Below are 20,795 nucleotides of genomic sequence, written 5' to 3'. Positions count from 1 at the left end.
CATGCCTCTGGAGATCTCTCTTTCTGTAATACACTGTCAGCCAACATTCTCTGACTAGTCATACACGCAGTTCGCATTCCATCCAATTTACAAGGACGGTGTGAAAGATACACAACACAGTTCCCTGGCTGGGTATTTATCACCTACATCCTCAGAAGAAGAACAAACACCTAGCAACGACTGTTTTGAATGTCTCATCCTAGGAGAAGTAAACATAATAGGGGTCACCTTTGTTCTTGTTTAAACCCTTATGATGTGTAATCTAGTACCTAGACAAGCAGTCTTTAACACGCTAGTCAGTCCCTGGATAGGCTTTTAGGGAGGACTCACAAACACCCTGAAATTATATGCAAACTGGTTTCCTACATGAATGTATGCACAGACTTTCTTCGCATTTTCAAGTAATCCATAAACCCTTCCTCCCAAAAAAGGTTAATAACCACTGCTCTTAAGAATGTTTCTTTATTTATTCATTTATTTATTTTTATTTGGGGCCGTGTTGGGTCTTTGTTGCTGCGCGCAGGCTTTCTCTAGTTGCGGCGAGGGGAGCACGGGCTCTTGGCGCGCGGGTTTCAGTTGTGGCGCGTGGGCTCAGTAGTTGCGGCTCACGGGCTCTAGAGCGCAGGCTCAGTAGCTGTGGTGCACGGGCTTAGTTGCTCCACGGCACGTGGGATCTTCCCGGACCAGGGCTCGACCCCGTGTCCCCTGCACTGGCAGGCGGATTCTTAACCACTGCGCCACCAGTAAAGTCCCAAAATGTTCCTTTTCTGAAGCAACTTTCCTGATGTGTTAATAATGGGTCAAATTCCCATAGTGTCCTATTAACCGAAAGGCAAGGAGAGTTAAAGTTGAACCGCTTTGTACAGCTTAATCTATTACTGTACGTGATATCTGAGACGCTATACTGTAGTAATCAAATAAAAGCACACGAACACAAATCCTGACACTGGACACATGTATTAGTCCCACAGTTTAAAAATGTGTTTGCAGACTTCATCTTCGTTGACCCCGACTAGGTGTGCAAATGGCAAGTTACTTGGCCTCTAGGGAACCCACCACGGAAAACAAATACAAGGTGGCCGTGGAACGGCGGACGGGTCCGGTTTTCTCATCCACGCCCGCGGCCGTCCCTCCCGGATCCGCAATCCCAGGCCTTCCGAGCATCCGCAGCCGGCGCGTCGCGGACCCCCGGCCCGCCGCGACGCTACCCGAATTCACTCACGTCTCTGGGAGTCACGGCCTAACTCTCCTCAGCCCTCCAGCACCATACACGGACACCACGAGCCCCGGCCACTCTCCCTGACTGACCACGCTCTCCCTGGCGCCTCGCGACTCCCAGCCGCGCCCACCACCAGCAGCGACCGGCGAGCGGACGTCTCAAACGCTTACGGCCGCCGACACGTGACCAACGCGCGCTAACGCCTGGCCGCCGGCACCCGTTGCCCTAGAGGCAAGGCGCGTGGAGTGCGCGCATGCGCGCGCGCATGCGTGAGAGGGGAGCTCTCTGGCGGCCGTTTCAAAGCAGTTGGGCGCATGCGCTGCGTGACGCCCCGCTGCCGCCGTAGGAGGAGCTGCAAACCAAGGATCCGGCGCACTTGCGTAGTAGCTAGACGCGGGCGTTTCTTTCCTCCCTTTTTTTCGAATTGGTCGTGAGGGGTAGATTCGAGTTAGAAAATGGCGGCGTGGGGCGTGTGGGCCGCCGTTCTCCCAACTGTCTCCTGCTGAACGGACGGCTCTCCCCCTCACTGCCCAACGCAGAGAGACGAGGTCCCCGAGGGACATGGTGTTTGAGTCTCAGAGCTTGCCGACCACCGAATCCTTCGAGGCTCTCAGAGCACCGGAAGCGACCGGGCGCCGCTTCAGACCCGAGCGCCGCGGCCGCGACCTCGCACCTGCTCGCCGCTACGCACCCGGGCTTCGCCGCACCCACAACCCAGCGAGGGCCGCGGTTGCCGCCGGCGAGGTGAGAGGCGGGCGGGCGGCGCGGTAGGGGCGGGGGCCGAGCGCGGAAGCCGGGGTGCGGGGCCCGGGTCTGGGAGGAGGAAGCCGGGATCCGGGTGCGGGACCCGGGCCTGGAATGGGGACCCTGGGAGGGAGGAGCTGGGTGCGGGGCCCGACTTGGGTAAGGTCCGCCCGGGCGCAGGGCCACTGCGGCCCTGGTGGAGGCAGGAGCCGGAACGGGCAGGGACCGTCCTGGCGAGGCCCCCTCGGTTTATTTCCTAGCGGTTCCTCTCGGTACTCGTCTCTTTCTTTTAGCTCCTTCCACCACCTCCTTGGTCTGGCTTCACTTTCTTAATGCAGTCTCAGGCCACTGATCACCCGTTAGGCCGTCCGATTAAGAAGCAGTGTTAGAGGGCTTCCCTGGTGTCGCAGTGGTTGAGAGTCCGCCTGCCGATGCAGGGGACACGGGTTCGTGCCCGGATCCGGGAAGATCCCACGTGCCGCGGAGCGGCTGGGCCGGTGAGCCATGGCCACTGAGCCTGCGCGTCCGGAGCCTGTGCTCCGCAACGGGAGAGGCCGCAACAGTGAGAGGCCCGCGTACCGCAAAAAAAAAAAAAAAAAAAAAAAGCAGTGTTAGAGATTTCGTTTTTCCTTAGCGTTTCAGCCTCCAGGGTCCGGCCCCATGTTCCCTTTTTCCTCCGGGCATCACACCGTCGAGTATGTTCACATCTGTTTCCATCTTAAAACTGGTGTGGACTGAAGTTAAACCCCAAGGGTGGGGCAGCACCAGGTGGTAGAGATCGCATACCCCACTATGTCGGGCACAAATAAAGTTTTCTCCAATTGCCAAAAGTTTCAGTTTGCTATCACAAGGTATGCTTCATACCTAGTAATCATTTCATAATTTGGTGCCTTTTAAACCACAAGCCCACATGTTTTTTAAGTTCTTCGTAATAGCACATAAGACTCTAGGTGCCAGACTTTGTGTTAAGTACTTCACAGGGATGTTTTTCCTTTTTCTCTTCTGGCATAAAAAGAAGATTATTGTCTGAAATATCATGCTTGGAAATAAAATATGGATTTGGTAACGTATTTTTTAAAGCCAGACTCATAATTCAAGTTAATTCTTTTTCCACACTACAGCTTTTAAGTTAGGGAGGAGAAGTAGTATTTTGTAGCCCTTGCTTCTAACAAAACTTTTTCCATTAATAATATTTATTGAGTCCTTCCTCTGTTCCAGGCACTGTTCTAAACTAAGCTTTTTGTGTATCCCATTTAAATTTCACAGCACCTCCCTGTTCTACAAATGAAGAAACTGAGGCACAAAAGTTAAATAATTTGCCTAAGGTCTCCAGCAACAAAATGGCAAAACTGTATTCTAGCATTTTGAAGTATTTTCTCAAATACATCGTGCCCCAGATCTCTGATTCTGCAACAGCCGGACCATTAGCCATTGGGGGGGCGGGGGGGGGTGGATTTGAGGTACATGAGTGAGTGAAACAAAGATACCCGCCCTCTGGTTAGTCATTGATGGGATAAATATGGTGGAACAAGAAGCAGTTACATTAATTTAGGTTGTTTCAGTATGCCAATTGTCTCTTCAGTTGTGGATATGAGTTAGGTGTTACAATTTTACGCTTATCACAGGTGTCGCGCTTTCACCTCCACCCCTTTTTGCCAGTTAATCTTAATACCTATTAAGTTATTAAGTTAATAGTTGATAGCAAAAAAAATGCCTGTTTCAGATTCTCCCCTCTTCCGCCCTCTTGTGGAGGTGCTAGTTACTGAGAAGGAAAGTGGCCCAAAAGAATCCATACAGAGACCTGGCCTCTGAACAGTTCAAGTTTAGTAAGGATTTATGTGTAAGGGTACCTTGTTTGTTTTCTGGATGACAAAGATTAATAGCAAAACTTGACCAAGTGTTTGGGAGGGAGGCATTAAAAAAGAGGATTTGCAGGTAATGAATGAAAATTACGTTAATTCTCATTTATGTTTTAGAATTTAGGACTTTAAAACCATTTATTCTGTAATCAGAAAGAAGCACTTGTAAAAGAAAAATTGAGAGATTATTAGAAGAGTACTAAAAGCTGAAAGGCCCTATGTGATTACCCTACAGGGGGTCAGATTTTGGAGGACTTTGGAATGCCAGCATTTGAATTTTATGTTATAGATACTAACATGCAATGGGTGATGTGTAAGTTTGTTCTTTTATTTTTGGCTGTGCTGCTGGGTCTTCGTTTCTGTGCGAGGGCTTTCTCTAGTTGCGGCAAGCGGGGGCCACTCTTCATCACGGTGCGCGGCCTCACTATCGCGGCCTCTCCTGTTGCGGAGCACAGGCTCCAGATGCTCAGGCTCAGTAGTTGTGGCTCACGGGCCTAGTTGCTCTGTGGCATGTGGGATCCTCCCAGACCAGGGCTCGAACCCGTGTCCCCTGTATTGGCAGGCAGACTCTCAACCCCTGCGCCACCAGATGAGCCCCCTGGCAGGAGTTCTTTAGACCCAACCGAGTTGTCAGTTACTTGCCGCGCAGTCTTAATTTGGATGTTTGGTGGTCGTCTGGGTGGATCTTTTCAAGTCCAAAGAGATAGAGCAATAGGAGAATGAGAAAGACTGAGGGGGAAAAGCCTTGGCCTCAGTGCGCTTCTTCACGGCCAGAGAGCTGCTCTCTGCCAGACCCTGCAGGCGACGTCAGCTGCCACTTAACGGGCTACTCGAATCTCCATGGCTCAGGAGAAGGCCCAGCCACCCTTCAGAGGGGAGCCATAGCCCAGTAGGTGGATCGAGATTATGGCCTTTGAGGCCCCGCATTGGGTGCCAGAAAAGATGCTGCAGGAAAGAGAGTGGGGTGCGAGAGGATGGTCACATCCCAAGTCATGTCTGAGTCCCTGGGATGGCCGCCAAGTGTGTGTTCTTGGCTTTGTGCAGGCAAGAATTCAAGAGCAAGACATAGTAAAGTGAAAGATTTATTCAGGGAGATACACACTCCATAGACAGAGTGTGGGCCATCTTGGAAAGCAAGAGGCCTGTTGTGTAAGTTTGTATCTTAATGACCCGGAGGTTCTAGAAACTTACTCTGGTGGGTTGTGGTGTTGAGGGCAAATGAGACTGGGGAAGGACTATAGGAAGGAAGCTAGGCTGGTTTTCAGGAATGCTGGCTAGTGTTCCAAACTAATCAATAAATTCCTGGGCAAGGTAAGTAGCAGAGGAAATGGAGTGTTTTGGTCCATTTAACTGGTAAGTTAGGGAAGAATCCAGCACAACACTCACAGAGGAGCTCTCCATTGATTGTTTCTGTTTTTAATAGCAAAGGATTTATGATCTTAGGATCACAAAATAAATTGGAAATTTTAAGGGATGGATACAAGTACCCACCTTGAATAAGTGCTCGTAGAGATAATACTGTCAATCCCTGACTCTTATTCCTCCCCGTAACACCATGGTTTTTGAGGAGTTGAGCTGATGGCTTTTTTTTGTTTGATAAATTTATTTTATTTTTATTTTTGGCTGTGTTGGGTCTTCATTGCTGCGCGCGGGCTTTCTCTAGTTGTGGCGAGTGGGGGCTACTCTTCATTGCGGTGCGCAGGCTTCTCATTGTGGTGGCTTCTCTTGTTGTGGAGTGCAGGCTCAGTAGTTGTGGCGCGCAGGCTCTAGAGCGCAGGCTCAGTAGTTGTGGCACGTGGGCTCAGTAGTTGTGACGCGCAGGCTCTAGAGCGCAGGCTCAGTAGTTGTGGCACGTGGGCTCAGTAGTTGTGGCTCGCGGGCTCTAGAGCGCAGGCTCAGTAGTTGTGGCACGTGGGCTCAGTAGTTGTGGCTTGTGGGCTCTAGAGCGCAGGCTCAGTAGTTGTGGCACGTGGGCTCAGTAGTTGTGGCTCGCGGGCTCTAGAGCGCAGGCTCAGTAGTTGTGGCACGTGGGCTCAGTAGTTGTGGCTCGTGGGCTCTAGAGCGCAGGCTCAGTAGTTGTGGTGCACAGGCTTAGTTGCTCGGCGGCATGTGGAATCTTCCCGGACCAGGGCTCGAACCCGTGTCTCCTGCATTGACAGGTGGATTCTTAACCACTGCGCCACCAGGGAAGCCCTGATGGCTTATTTTTGAAGAGTTAAAAATTCTAGGAATGTTAACACATCCATATTAATCATATTTTAAACTTTTAAATGATGTCCTAGCTTAGAAATATGCAATTTGGGGTAATTAAATGTTCAGTCTTGGGAAGTAGATTACTGTCAACTTGTCTGTAGCCTAAAAATGAATAGAGATCTTCCTCAACATATGTTGGGGTTTCGTCACAATAAACCCATGGTAAGATGAAAATACTGTAAGTCAAAAATGCATTTAATACACCTACCCTACCGAACATCATAGCTCAGCCTACCTTAAATGTACTCAGAACACTTACATTAGCCTACAGTTGGGCAAAATCATCTAACATAAAGACTGTTTTATAGTAGTGTTGAATATCTCATGTAATTTATTGAGTAGTGTACTGAAAATGAAAAACAGAATGGTTGTAAGTATATCGATTGTGATGGCGTGGCTGGCTGACTGGAAGCTGTGGCTTGCTGCCGCTGGCCAGCATCACAAGAGAATATCATACCGCCTATTGTTAGCCTGAGAAAAGATCAAAATCTGAAAGAAGGTTTCTACTCAATGCGTATTGCTTTCACACCATTGTAAACTTGAAAACTTGCAAGGCGAACCATTGTAAGTCAGGGACCATCTGTACTCATGTTGGGAAGGTATTTCTAATACCTTATTCAGATTCCTAACTAAGGTTGTACTTTATCATCCTTAAGAGAATTTTAAATATTAAAAATGTCTTGCCTGTAGCAAGACTCTGTAAGTATAAGTTGCATGGAATAAGTTAGTTAAGTATTTGTTGATTATTATTCAGTTCTTTAGATTTCTGGTTTTTAAAAATCAGTGTTTCATTGTAAGTTTTTCAAATGCAGTTGATTTAGTATATTGTTCACTGTGCCTTAGAGGACCTCACTGCCTCCTCCAGTAATCTTTATTGGATTCGTGACACTAGGAGCCCCACAGTGCGACAGAGTTCTCGTTAAAGCAGCGCCCACTGGTATCAGGAATGTTTTTATCTCATTTCATGCTAGAGTGAATTTTAAAAATTCTTTGTAAGAGTTAAATCATATTCTAGAAAAGTAAATTTACTACTTCTAATCTTTTTGCTTTTAGGTTCGAAAAAATGGCCAAAAGAATTGCCGAGAAGGAATTGACGGATAGGAATTGGGATCAAGAAGATGAAGCAGAAGAGGTAAGAAATAATTTCCCTAAGAATGATTTCCTTGTACTTCCAAATTTAAATTCATTTTGGGATTCCTCATGGAGACTCTGGTAAAATTAAAAGGCCTTTTTAAGAACATCCAGAACTGGAAATAGTCTGGTTTCTTATGATCTGTACTTAGTCTAGAAATTGGTGACATTTGGGTGTGCTTTTCTGTTAGCAACTGTTGCCTAAATACTCTGCTCCTTTAGAAGCACCTTCCTCCTGAATTTCATGTAGCACTTCGTTGGAGCATTCCAAGCCCATGGTTTTAGCCCAGATTGTAGGGTGAGTGAATGATCCAGTCATAAACTTAGCACAGTGCCAGCACTCGAACTTGAAAAGAGGTTCACCGCCACTGTCTTAGTCTGCCATGCTCACAGTTTTAGATTTTAGAAGATTGAGGTCGCCTCCTTTACTGTAATGTAATGCTACTTGGAGGCCCATTTTATTTCATATTCTTAAGACACTCCCCATCCCCCACCCCCCAACAACTGCGTTAATAGGAATAGAATTTAGATGGCCCAGTTTCTTTCCTAACAAAATAAAAATGGTCTTCCCTGAGGAAATCTTTTAATTTTTGTCTTACAAAGAATAGAACACGGCTGCACTTCTAAAGTGCCGCATCAGCAGTTTGACGCTCCCAGGCCAGTTCACTAAGGAAACCTGCGCGAAGTTAGCCTTTCCAGTTAGTAGACGTGTGCTCGGTTACAAAACAGACGTGTATTTTCAAGAGTTTGCAAAAGTGTTTCCAAGATAATTCTTAGGCTGCTCTTCTCCTTCTTTCTCCATCTGTTTACTAATATTAATATTTTTTCCTTTACAAATATGTGTACTGCTATGTTTGGGGAAACCAAAATCACAAGTATGGGCTTTTAAAAGAGCTTTTAACGATTCTGACTAACTTGGTACTTTTTAAGCAAGTGTTTGGTAACTTTAGTTCTTTCCAGGTTTTAGGCACAGTTACATTCTGGGCCTACCATATAATGATTTGTTTTGACATTAAAATACTTCAGGAATGAAAAAACTTCCATTTGGACAGATTCTAATGAAATGAGTGTGGAAGGACATTACATTTAATTTGGGTCAGGTGTAGCCAAATGGTCCCTTCTGTGGGTGTAGAGATCTCTTTAAGTTTAGCATTATCTGAAATAAGTACAGATGAGAACTTTTTACAGAAAATATTTTATGTCATTCCTCCAGGGTAAAAAGAAGGGTTGAAGTAAAGCGAAAGATTTTCAGCAGGTTTCCAACAGGTTACTTAGAGTCCCCGTCTCAGTGGTCTTCTGGATCATGGACAAATGGGCGAAGCTCTTCTTTAAAATAATATGCATTATGAACATAAAGTTTATGTTTGAAAACCATAGTTGTAAGAGATTAGATTTGGGCATCTGGGTAATGTCTTTGAATATGTTTGAAATATTGGAAGAATTGATCATGAACAGCTTTGCACCAAAGTTTTGATGGTCTTGGTCTTCTGAGAACTTTGATGTATGCGCTCTTGTCTCTGAATTGTGATGAAGTCTGGATTTGTAGTCTCTGGAAGGTTTCTGATTCGCCTAACTAGCACTGGAATTCACAAGGTACTAGACGTAAACTTTAACGTGCCCTCTCCGTAATTCGTGTTACTCAAAAAGCAGAAGAAGGCTTCCCTGGTGGCGCAGTGGTTGGGAGTCCGCCTGCCGATGCAGGGGACGCGGGTTCGTGCCCCGGTCCGGGAGGATCCCACATGCCGCGGAGCGGCTGGGTCCGTGAGCCGTGGCCGCTGAGCCTGCGCGTCCGGAGCCTGTGCTCTGCAACTGGAGAGCCCACAGCAGTGAGAGGCCTGCGTACTGGGAAAAAAAAACAAACCAAAACAAAAAGAAACCAGAAGATATCGATCAGTTTGTCTGGTCTAGCTTTTTTGTTCAGCATTTTATCTCCTTTCTGGCCTTATCTTGTTGCTGTTTAATTTGTATACTCCTGCAGGTGGGAACATTCTCGGTGGCCAGTGAGGAAGTCTTGAAGAATAGAGCCATAAAGAAAGCGAAGCGTAGGAATGTTGGATTTGAAGTGAGTGTTTTCTTACAGCTTCTGGTATTAAATACTAACTTGATTTCTGAGCTGTAGAATATTTCCACCTCTGGGAGCAGTCAGATGAATAAATGCTTTTTTTTTTTTTTAGTTACTGTCTTTTATGTAATCTATTAAGAATGTCTTTTTTTTTAATACATATAATGGTTTTTCATTGTTAAGTTCATTATTACAAGATATTGAGTATAGGGCTTCCCTGGTGGCGCAGTGGTTGAGAGTCCGCCTGCCGATGCAGGGGACATGGGTTCGTGCCCCGGTCCGGGAAGATCCCACATGCCGCGGAGGGGCAAGACCCGTTAGCTATGGCCGCTGAGCCTGCGCGTCCAGAGCCTGTGCTCCACAACAGGAGAGGCCACAACAGTGAGAGGCCCGCGTACCGCAAAAAAAAAAAAAAAAAAAAGATATTGAGTATAATTCCCTGTGCTGTACAGCAATTCCTTGGTTGGTTATTTACTTAATATATAGTAGTGTTGTATATACGCTAATCCCGAACTCGTAATTTATCCCTCCTCCCACCTTTCCCCTTTGGTAACCATAAGTTTGTTTTCTAAGTCTGTGAGTCGTATTTCTGTTTTGTAGGGAAGTTCATTTGTATCATTGTTTTAGATTCCATATATAAGCGATATCATATTTGTCTTTCTCTGTCTGGCTTACTTCACTTACTATGATATTCTCTAGGTCCATCCATGTTGCTGCAAATGGCATTATTTCATTCTTTTTTATGGCTGAGTAACATTCCATTGTGTATATATATACCACATCTTTATCCAGTCATCTGTCAGTGGACATTAGGGTTGCTTCCCTGTCTTGACTCTTGTAAATAGTGCTGCAGTGAACATTAGGGTACAAGTATCTTTTCGAATTATATCAATAGTTTTGTCCGGATATGTGCCAAGGAGTGGGATTGTATGGTAGTTTTTAGTTTTTTTAAGTAACCTCCATACTGTTCGCCATAGTGGCTGCACAAATTTACATTCCCGCCAACAGTGTAGGAGGGTTCCTTTTTCTACACATTCTCCAGCATTTATTACTTGTAGACTTTTTGATGGTGGCCATTCTGACCGGCGTGAGGTGATACCTCATTGTATTGATAGTTTTTGATTTGCATTTGTCTAATAATTAGCGATGTTGAACATTTTTTTATGTGCCTGTTGGCCATCTGTATGTCTTCTTTGGGGAAATGTCTGTTTAGATCTTATGCCCATTTTTTGATTGGGTTGTTAATAAATGCTTTTTAAAATGCCTAGTGCACTTGTGAAAATCCTTGGTGTAGACCATGGGAGATAGAAAAAGATAATAAATATGAGATCTGGGACTTCCCTGGTGGCACAGTGGTTAAGAATGCACCTGCCAGTGCAGGAGACACGGGTTCCAGCCCTGGTCCGGGAAGATCCCACATGCCACAGAGCAGCTAAGCCCACGCACCACAACTACCGAGCCTGTGCTCCACAACAAGAGAAGCCACCACAATGAGAAGCCCGCGCACCACAACAAAGAGTAGCTCCCCCCTCATCACAACTAAAGGAAGCCCACGCACAGCAACAAAGACCCAACTCAGCCAAAAATAAATTAAATAAAATAAATAAATTTATATTAAAGAAGAAAAAATAAATAAGTAAGTAAATAAGAGATCTGTACCTTAAAGGGAACTTATCCAATTGCAGAAATAAGATACAGATGTAGACAAATTTGAGTTGAGTGACAGTATGAAGAGGGAAAAGAGCATAGCAGTAGGAAACAAGGGAAGTGGGTGTTGGAAGTAAGAAAGGAAAATGCAGGATATTCTCAAAGTGTGTCTGCTCCCTAGGATCGAGCTGTGGGTAGGCTGATACCTTTGAGAATAATAGAAGCGTTGCCCATTTTGTTTTTCCTTCTAGTATAATATGGTATATTAAAATGTTTCATTCCTGTGTTCCAAAGGATAAAAGATGAGTTATAACTCGTGAACTGAAATCATGTGGTCAGTATTCAGCCATCGCTCCATGTTTAATATCTCTTCCCCAGTACAGTCCTCATCCCTCAAATAAATTCCAGACACTTGAGTGCTGTCTTGGTGACCTGGACATCTGTCGTCAGGCGGGAGAGGCTGGTTTGAACATCTTGGGTGGCATCCTCGGAATAAACCTACAGAACTGCATGTTCTGTGGTGGCTCTGTTCAGTTTTTCTTTATTCCGAGTTCTTTTCTGGCCTGATTTCATTCTTAAGACTGGTGACTGGCTGGATGTAGGTGTTGAGCTAAGTTACATTTGGCGGCTCCTTCATGAAGAAGATACCGGGGGGAGGGGCGGCTTCATTAGGGAGGAGGTGATCGATTTTGTTTTAGAAATGTATTTCGGGACTTCCTTGGCAGTCTGGTGGCTAAGACTCCGCCTCTCAATGCAGGGGGTGCAGGTTCGAGCCCTGGTCGGGGAGCTAAGATCCCACACGCCTCCAGGTGTGGCCCAAAAAATAAACAAATTGCACATCTCTCTCTTTTTTTTAAACTTTTTATTTTATATTGGGGTGTAGCGAGTTAACAACATTGTGACAGTTCAGGTGCACGGCAAAGCGACTCGCCCCGTATCCATGTATCCATTCTCCCCCAAACTCTCCTGCCATCTGGGCTGCCATGCACATCTCTTAAAAAAAAAAGGAAAAAGAAAAATGTATTTCAAGGGCCTGTGGTACATCCAAGTGGAGTTCTCTAGGAGACCACTAGGTGTACTGATTGGCCACTCAGAACAGGAAGTGGTGTGAGAGGTGGGTGCAGCTCTGAGAAATTTCCCCATCAGGAGGTTGAAGCCAGGGGAAATGAGAAGACGTCTAAGAGTGCAAACTCATGATGAAGAACGAGATGCCTAGGGGAGACAGGCTCAAAGAGGGACGGGCCAGCTGTGGACAAGTGACAGTGAAGAGGCAGAAACAGTGCAGACCACAGCCCAGGGGCAGAGAGCAGCGTTAGAATTTCATAAGGCATGCCAAACATTTCCAGAGCATCTTGGGTTAGAGATGGGAGAGAGCTACCAACAGCAGGATAGGTCTGCGAGAATGACCTTGCTAAAGAAAGCAGAGAAAACCTTGGGAATAAAATGTTGCCTCTGGGGCGTCCCTGTTGGCGCAGTGGTTGAGAGTCCGCCTGCTGATGCAGGGGACGGGGGTTCGTGCCCCGGTCCGGGAAGATCCCACATGCCACGGAGCGGCTGGGCCCGTGAGCCATAGCCGCTGAGCCTGACGCGTTCGGAGCCTGTGCTCCGCAACGGGAGAGGCCACAACAGTGAGAGGCCTGTGTACCGCAAAAAAAAAAAAAAATGTTGCCTCTGGATTTCTCAGCTAACAGAAAATCTAGAATTGGGACTCAGTCAACTTTGCAAGTTCCTGTATACTGAAAGCAGGCTGAAAGCAGCAAAACTTCTTAGGAAATTATAAGTACTGGGTAAAGTACTTTTAATTAACCTCACTTGATGTTTCTACAACTTTCTTAGGCAAAGGGTCTTTGAGTAGTATATGAAAAATCTTTCATTTGGGGTTTAGTTGTGTTGAGAATGTGTTTTTAGTTACAGTTCTGTGCCTCGGTGGTGAGTCCATCAATTTATTTGAATTAGTCTTTTTAACCTTTTATATCGTAAATATATTTTAAAACATTATTTCACTGTAAATTACATCTGTCCTTCCTGTTTTAGGAAGGCAGCTTCGGGCTGCAAAGCTGTTATGAGTAAAATCCATGTTCTGTTTCTGCTTGTGCTGGTAGTTTCCTTTAATGCTGGTTGCATAAGGATTCTGGGTACTATTTAGCCAAGATGATACTGTCATTCACTTGCTTATTTGGAGACAAAAAAGTAGAGTTATCTAATGTGTGCTCTTTCTTTATATTTCAGTCTGATAGTGGAGGGGCCTTTAAAGATTTTAAAGGTTTGGTCATACCTTCTGGAGGAGGAGGGTTTTCTGGATTTGGTAATGGCGCTGAAGGGAAGCCTTTGGAAGGACTGTCAAATGGAAACAGCATAACTAGTGCCCCTCCCTTCTCCAGTGCAAGGACAGCGACCGAGACCAAGGCCACCTTTGGTGAGTAGGTTCTTCTCCCCCGAGTCACATCTGTGTAAAGAGGATCTATGAAAAATAACTTTCAAAGATGTTTTTCTTGTACTTTTTCTGGGTCCTGAGGCTGTATGAGCAAAAACAGGGTAATGGTGAAAGGGATGGAAGTTAGGGAGCTTTTGGCTCTTTACAGAGTAACTGAGTAGAGCACAGGCCAAAATAGACATGGGTTCTGTTCTCAGTTCTGCCAGTTACCAGCTCTGTGTGACCTCGGTGAAGTTCCTTAACCTTTGAGCCTCCAAATCTTCAACTGCGAAATGAGAATGACCTCAGAATCAACCTAAGGGTCAAAGGAGAAAAAGAAGCTCTTAGCAGACCCTCTGTAAAGGCCTCCCATCCCACCCCCTCATTCATTATAAATGTACCAAGAATTTCCTGTGTGCCACATACCTTACTGTTCCCAGTCTAGATTTATTTTGCCCAGGACATGTTGATTGCCTAATCCTGTTTTGAGGGGATTGGTCAAGAAGTCTTGGGATTAACAACAGAGAATGGGATCATGGGTTAAAATCTTTGGTTCTTAGAAATGATCCTGACTCATTGGATTATACTTAGCTAGTTATTCTAAGAGTATGTACTGTTTCATTTAAATTAGGCAGAATGTTTAGTGTGATTAAGATAAGTACTTTCTATTAAGATTTTAACTGCATTAATATATGTTCCTCCTTACAACCTTGGGGATTAAGTTTTGTACTAACATAGTATTTTGACAGTTTTAGGTAAAAAAAAGCCATCCTTTTGAAGGAAGAGATTATTTTAAAATTATAGCTGTTTAATGCAAGCATGTAAAAAATAGATATATTCACATATATAATGTTTGATTTGATTTCTGTAATAACTAGTTTCCAAATACTATACGTGCACATACTTCTTGAACTGTCACAAAAATGGGATACAGTAAAAGCACAAAATACGAAGACAGAGTGGTATGAAAATCAAGCTGACTTAATTAAATCAGCTTCTGAATAAATTCTTAAAACTGTAATTTCCTGTAGGGTCTGTTGCTGTAAATGGCCCTACCTCCTTGGTCGAAAAAAAGATTTCAAATCCCAAAACTAATGGCGACAGCCAGCAGCCTGCCTCCTCTGGCCTTACCTCCAGTGCCGCCCGCCCCAGGAATGCCTATCATAAGCAGCTGGCGGCCTTAAACTGCTCTGTTCGGGACTGGATCGTGAAGCACGTGAACACGAACCCGCTCTGTGATCTGACACCTATCTTTAAAGACTATGAGAAATACTTAGCAAACATCGAACAGCAACATGGGAACAGTGGCAGCAGTAATTCTGAAGGTGAAACCAACAAAGTATCAGTTGAAACACAGCCTCCTTCCCTGTTTGGTTCAACAGAATTACAGCAAGAGTCAACATTTTTGTTTCATGGCAACAAAACTGAGGATACGTCTGAAAAGAAGGTGGAGGCTGTGTCTGAAAAGAACAAGGACCCGTCACTAGGAGCAACAAGTGCCTCATTTAATTTCGGCAAGAAAATTGATAGTTCTGTTTTGGGCTCCTTAAACTCTGGCCCCTTGACTGGATTTTCATTTTCTTCTGGAAACTCCAGTTTGTTTGGCAAAGATATTACCCAGAGTAAACCAGTTTCTTCACCATTTTCCACTAAAACGCTGGAGAGCCGAGCAGAAGGTGCCAGCAGCGACTGCAAAGGTAAACCCGGAGTCAGCCCTGGAAGTCTTCGGGGTCTGTGGGGGCTCTGGATTTGGTGGGAAAAGTGTAGCCTTGTGCACGAGGTGGATCTGGATTCGCGTCACAGCTCCATCATTTCCCCGACGTGAGAGCTGATTAACTCCTTTGAGTCTGTCTCCTTATTCATGAAATGGAGCAAGACCAATTTGGTAGGGTTATTTTAAGGATTAAGAGTATAAAAATAAAAATAATATAAAAACATCTGGCATAGTGACTTTGAAAATTATCAAATACTTGGCTTTCCATTAAAAAAATAGTATTTTATTGAAAAATTCATGATGGACGTTCACTGAATTGTTTGTTTTTAAGAGATTTGCTTATAAATAAATTCACACGGCAAAACCATACTCTACTCTGAAAAAGGTAGACTTCATAGCTGTGGGGGAACAAATTGACAGTGTTTTCCCAAGATGAGTCTGGATTGCAGCCACCTTTCTAGAAGTTTCTGTGGTGTGTCATGTTAGTGCCCCAAACCAGGCCTTAATCCCAGCCCCTCCACTCCCTATGTGGTTCTTAGCTCCCTGAAAAGAGGGGTTGTATCATAATCCCTCTTCACCACATGGTGGTTGTGAACAAACTGTGTGTATGTAGGCTCTTACTTACAAGCAGTTAAAAGTACATCTCTCAGGCATCGGCATATTGATCCTTGAGAAGGAAGACTGCAATTGCTAGTGGGCCGTTAAATACTGTTTTCCTACCTGGAGGGAAACTCTCCTTATGTTGCCTTGCCCTCCTCACCTGTATCCTCAGGTAAGGGCCCTCCAGGGCAAAGCATAGAATAAAGAAGTCCCCTCTTCTCTGCCCTAACTACGACAGAGGGAGAGTCTGTCATAGTCACAGGGACTCTGCCGCTTGTGGAAGGCATGTCGAGTTTGAATTAAGTCTCCATGTCAGCAGGATGCCCCTCCATAAAGCACTTATTCCTTATCTTGCGGTTAACACATCTCACGCACAGGAAGACTTGGAGAGGTTGTTAAATAACAGATGCCCGGGGCTTCCCTGGTGGTGCAGTGGTTGAGAGTCCGCCTGCCGATGCAGGGGACACGGGTTCGTGCCCCGGTCCGGGAGGATCCCACATGCCGCGGAGCGGCTGGGCCCGTGAGCCGTGGCCGCTGAGCCTGTGCGTCCGGAGCCTGTGCTCCGCAACGGGAGAGGCCGCAACAGTGAGAGGCCCACGTACCAAAAAAAAAGATGCCCGGGCCCCACGCTGGAGGGCCTAACTCAGGAGTGCCTTCTTAAAATCGAAATGAGCTTGTGACCTGAATTGTTTGAGCACCAGAACTTTTTCTTAGTCGCTAGTCAGTTTTATGCCGTTGCCTTCTCCTTAAGGGGATTGTAATTTGTGTCCAGCAGTGACTTAGCTCTCCCCTGAGGTTGCGGCACTGGAGGGAAGGGAAGTGCTGTTGGACTCAGCCCGGGAGGGTGCCCGTGGTACCAGCATGTCCAGGGGCTGGTGGCCCAGACAGAGCTTAACTGCTTCCAGTTGGCTTTGGACTAATTTCTCTGACAACTTGTCCTGTAAAGTTGTTATTTTCTCCATTGTCTTTGGTCGTTGCTCTCATTGGTTGTTCCTTGGCGTGATGCAGCTACAGCCACAGGAGCATTCGGGGATGAAAGTGTTGGAAGCCCATCTGAGATTTTTATTTCCCAGTGGGTAATCTGAGTATGTGTGAGTGTTGACTGATTGTTTTCCTGTGTGAGTTTGCCTGTTCACTGAATACAAGCGCAGACACTTGGATTCAAAGGCTTTCTGCAGAAATCCAGTGAGTGCCTCCTTATCCCCGCCCCCACACGATTAGATTGTATTTCAGTTTCTGTATCAGCTTACATGGAATTTGTAGGTTGGGGGGGGGGGTAGGTAACGAACTTCTTTTGTCACATTTTCAAGCTCTTGATTTGCATCTTACTGAGTTAGTGTTGTCTTTATAAAAGGTGGAGATGAAGAAGACAGTGATGAGCCCCCCAAAGTGGTAGTTACTGAAGTAAAAGAAGAAGATGCTTTTTACTCCAAAAAGTAAGTAATGGTCACGGGAATTCCACTTCGCAAAGACGTGGAAAGAGGCTTCTGGCTGGAGAGCGCAGGTGACATTGTCCTTGCAGGACTTACTGGGCGTCCCATCCTGGGGTCAGGCTGTGCCCATTCTTTGAATTGGAACAAGGAAGAATTCTTAGCCTGTTTATTTAAAAATAATCCGACTCTAAAAATGTCCTGCTGGGCGTATCCTACTCTTTTCTGTTAATTTAGCTCTCTTCTTCTTTTCAGGTGCTTTAGAGACAGTCTTTTCTTTCTGATCTTCCTGCCCCAGTCTCATCTCATCATTCTCTCCCTTTTTCTCCTTTCTTCTCTTCCCCTCCTCCTTCCCCTACAAAGACAGTCACCTAGTCACTGATTTGAGGTTTGGTTTTACTTCTGCTCTTAAATTAGGTGGCATCTCGGATTCCTTCCTAGAGACACATTAACCTTCGTGGATTTTCTCACAGCCAAAAAGTTCTCCATAGCAGCCATTCCTTCCCGTTAAGGATGTGTAAATACTTTATCTTTCCCTCAATGATGAGAGCTGGTTTGGGGTTTTTGTTTTTTGTTTGTCTAATGAGAGCTGCTGATTTCAGTAGAAGGCTGAAGAGAAATTTTGAATTATCTCTCAGTGAAATTAGTGCTTTTTAACAAAGATATTTACTGAAAAACATTTGTGCCCTTTTAGAAGCTTCCCTGGATGTGTTTTTCTAATACAAACATTGCAGACTTAAGTCAGCAATTTTTATAGTGTGAATCACCAAATCCTGTGGGATTCCCAAATGATGTTTATTTTTGAGAACTTTTAAAAGAGACCAGCAATTCCTTTTGCCTGTTAAAAAATTTAATTACACAGGTGAGGTAAAAAGAATGACCCTGACTTGAGATTTTTTTTTTTTTTTTTTTTGTCCACGCCGCACGGCTTGCGGGATCTTAGTTCCCCGACCAGGGATTGAACCCGGGCCCCAGCAGTGAAAGCGCCATGTCCTAACCACTGGACCACCAGGGGATTCCCAAGGTTTTTTTTTTTCTAATCATAGTAAATCAAAGGAACAGGCAGTAGTTTTGTTTATTAGTAACCTAAGGAGATGTGTGACAGGAGGCTGGGGAAACATTTGACAGCATTATTTTAGGCCTTGCTTAGGCATGTTTTCCAGACTTATTTCAACATCTTGGGATATCAAAAATTGAAGGAGTCCTGAAGAGAATTCAAAAATGAGAAGTAGGAAAGGGGGGTGGTGTTTGTGTGGCAGAGTGTGTGTTCTCTATTTGTTCCTCTTCTTTAAGGACCAGGTCAGTTCTTTTGAGCTCAGGGCCGAAGGAGCACGTCAGGGAGGTGTGGGTTGCTTGGCTGTGATTTTGACTGACTTTTGAGAAAAGATGGTTTCAGAAGCGTTAAAGAGCTGTATAGGGCCCACTGTATAATAGAAAAAAATACGGAGGGACTCCAGCCTGTCTCACCAGCTTCTCTTACCTGCCTGTGTCCAGACCCGATCTGGGTCAGTAGAAGGCTCTTCCTAAGCTTCCTCTGCTGTCATTTAATAACAGACTTCCACACAGGTGTGAACAGGGGCTGTTAGAAAACTGTGTGACTGTCCTGATCTGTCATTGAGTGTCTGATCATACCTATTATTTTTCTCTGTAGGTGTAAACTATTTTACAAGAAAGACAATGAATTTAAAGAGAAGGGTGTAGGCACTCTACATTTAAAACCTACGGCTAATCAGAAGACACAGCTTTTAGTGCGGGCAGACACCAATTTAGGTGGGTATCTTTTTTTCAGGTGGTACAAAGTAATCATAATCACACAGTATGTAAAAGCCCTTTGCTGATTTAGTCATTGAGATTTTCAAGTATATTAATGTGTTCTTTGGAACGGAATAGAGTTTGTTCAGGCCAAATTCATCCTGTACTTACTGATTATAGATTTAGTCGAGTACCAGGGTAGTAGTGTATAAGAAAACCTGGATGTATTGAAAGCTATTGCCAAGAAGTAACCGAAATGGTCTTCATTTTCCTTTGTGCTAGGTATGTGACTAAGAAGCTACAGGTAAATCGGATGGTTTAGTAAACACTCAAGGGAAACGAACTGTTTAAAGGAATCCTTTTTATGTGCCGAATATTCATTAACTCGTTGCTGTCCACCCTTCACCCCGTCCTCCAGCTTTACCCTTAAAAGGAAGAGGTAGTGGCTGAGCTCATAAAACAGCCCTCTGAAAGGAAGAGGTAGTGGCTGGGCGCAGGGCGGGTCTAAGGGGAAGTGGTCGGTGGTGGCAGACTACACCAGACTGTGTCCTGGAAAGAAACTTCTGTGTCTTCTTTCCTGTGGACTTGACTAATTTGTGATACTATCATAGCGACATCACTCTCACCCTGTGAGCGGTGCTGGCCTCTGACAGAGCCGTTTTTCCGCGGACCGTTCTGTGTTCGAATGACATAGTGAGGCCTCCACGTCATGCTGGCGTGTTTTTTCTGCAGTGCAAGAAAGCACAGTGTGTTCTGACGCGCTGCTGGTTTAGGGCTGCTGCCGTGGTTGTGGGAGACTTGGGGCAGGTGTGCAGAAGGTGGGTCCTCCTCGGGGAGGCCCAGTCCACTTCCTGCCAGAGGCCCACGGTCCTCTCTCGGGGACACCGTGCTGGCGTCTGGCAGGGAACTGTGGCCGTCCTTGGGACATTCCTGTGGCTCCATTAAGTATAAGTTGCTCCGGTGTTTAACGGTTAGCCTGTTAAAGCTGTAGTTTCGCGGACTACAGTTGATGTGTTTTGATGCGCTTTTCCCCTGTGTTTAAATGCAGGCAACATACTGCTCAATGTTCTGATCCCGCCCAATATGCCGTGTGCTCGCACGGGGAAAAACAACGTGCTCGTTGTGTGCGTTCCAAACCCACCCATCGATGAGAAGAACGCCACCGCCCCAGTTACCATGTTAATTCGGGTAAAAACAAGCGAGGATGCAGATGAGCTGTACAGGATTTTACAGGAGAAAAAGGATGCCTGAACACGCTTCGGCTGAGGAGTGGTTGCCAAGTTGCTGCTTCCCCACCGCCCCCTAAACTTAGCTTTCTTCTCTTCCTACTTTGACTCTAGGACTTACAGATAACTTAAAAGTTTTGTGAGGAAGATTAATATGGCCAATAAAACCTTTAACGTTGAGTGTCAAGAAACTGTATTCTCCCTTCTTAAGAACTGTCTAATGTGTGAAATACATTTGAAAGGAAATTTTTGTTAGATTTTTAATGTTCATTTATTAAACTAACCACAGGTGATTTCTTAATGGACTGAAATCAGGGTATCGATTAGATTTCCCAAAGGCTTTTCCGATCCAGGGGTTTGGGGTCAGCTGCCACCCCCGGCGCGGCTTTTCACGGCGGTGTGTCCAGAAGGGAGCTTGCCTGTGGCGGCCTTCTTTCTGGCGGGCTTGGCTGATGTGTGTCCACGTGAACCGTGCTGCCGTGCTGTGGCGGAGATGTTTCTTTGCTTTATTGTGTTATTTTACAGCTGAAATGTGAGCGCTGAATGTTCGCCTTCAGCTTTTTCCGTGTGGACACTGGCCTCTAACCCCATCGGCTGCTTTACTGTGATTCTGGAACTGCTGTTTGATTTTTTTTTTTTTTTTTTTTATGCGTTACGCGGGCCTCTCACTGTTGTGGCCTCTCCCGCTGCGGAGGACAGGCTCCGGACGCGCAGGCCCAGCGGCCATGGCTCACGGGCCCAGCCG

At 45.5% G+C, this 20,795-nt stretch overlaps 1 protein-coding gene across 1 annotated transcript; it reads left to right on the top strand.

Annotated features, from left to right (window-relative positions):
- The first annotated feature begins 1,552 nt into the window (after positions 1-1,552).
- On the top strand, positions 1,553-20,228 carry NUP50 (nucleoporin 50). The gene is made up of 8 exons (XM_065887459.1): positions 1,553-1,963; positions 7,129-7,207; positions 9,185-9,268; positions 13,145-13,331; positions 14,360-15,025; positions 16,997-17,078; positions 18,724-18,842; positions 19,873-20,228. Exons 2-8 carry the CDS (start codon positions 7,139-7,141, stop codon positions 20,073-20,075), a joined length of 1,410 nt encoding a protein of 469 aa, XP_065743531.1. The 5' UTR covers positions 1,553-1,963; positions 7,129-7,138; the 3' UTR covers positions 20,076-20,228.
- The last annotated feature ends 567 nt before the right edge of the window (positions 20,229-20,795 follow it).

The sequence above is a fragment of the Phocoena phocoena genome, chromosome 11 (genome assembly GCF_963924675.1).
Source record: "Phocoena phocoena chromosome 11, mPhoPho1.1, whole genome shotgun sequence".
Lineage (NCBI taxonomy): Eukaryota > Metazoa > Chordata > Mammalia > Artiodactyla > Phocoenidae > Phocoena > Phocoena phocoena.
Note: the sequence above shows the minus strand (reverse complement) of the source record. Positions and strands in the feature narration are given on the sequence as shown.

Bases quoted from the DNA above. Each gene is read 5' to 3' on its own strand.
- NUP50 (XM_065887459.1), top strand. From the start codon at position 7,139: ATGGCCAAAAGAATTGCCGAGAAGGAATTGACGGATAGGAATTGGGAT. The intron at 7,208-9,184 runs GTAAGAAATAAT...ATACTCCTGCAG, and splicing joins AAGAAGATGAAGCAGAAGAG to GTGGGAACATTCTCGGTGGC. The intron at 18,843-19,872 runs GTGGGTATCTTT...GTTTAAATGCAG, and splicing joins GCGGGCAGACACCAATTTAG to GCAACATACTGCTCAATGTT.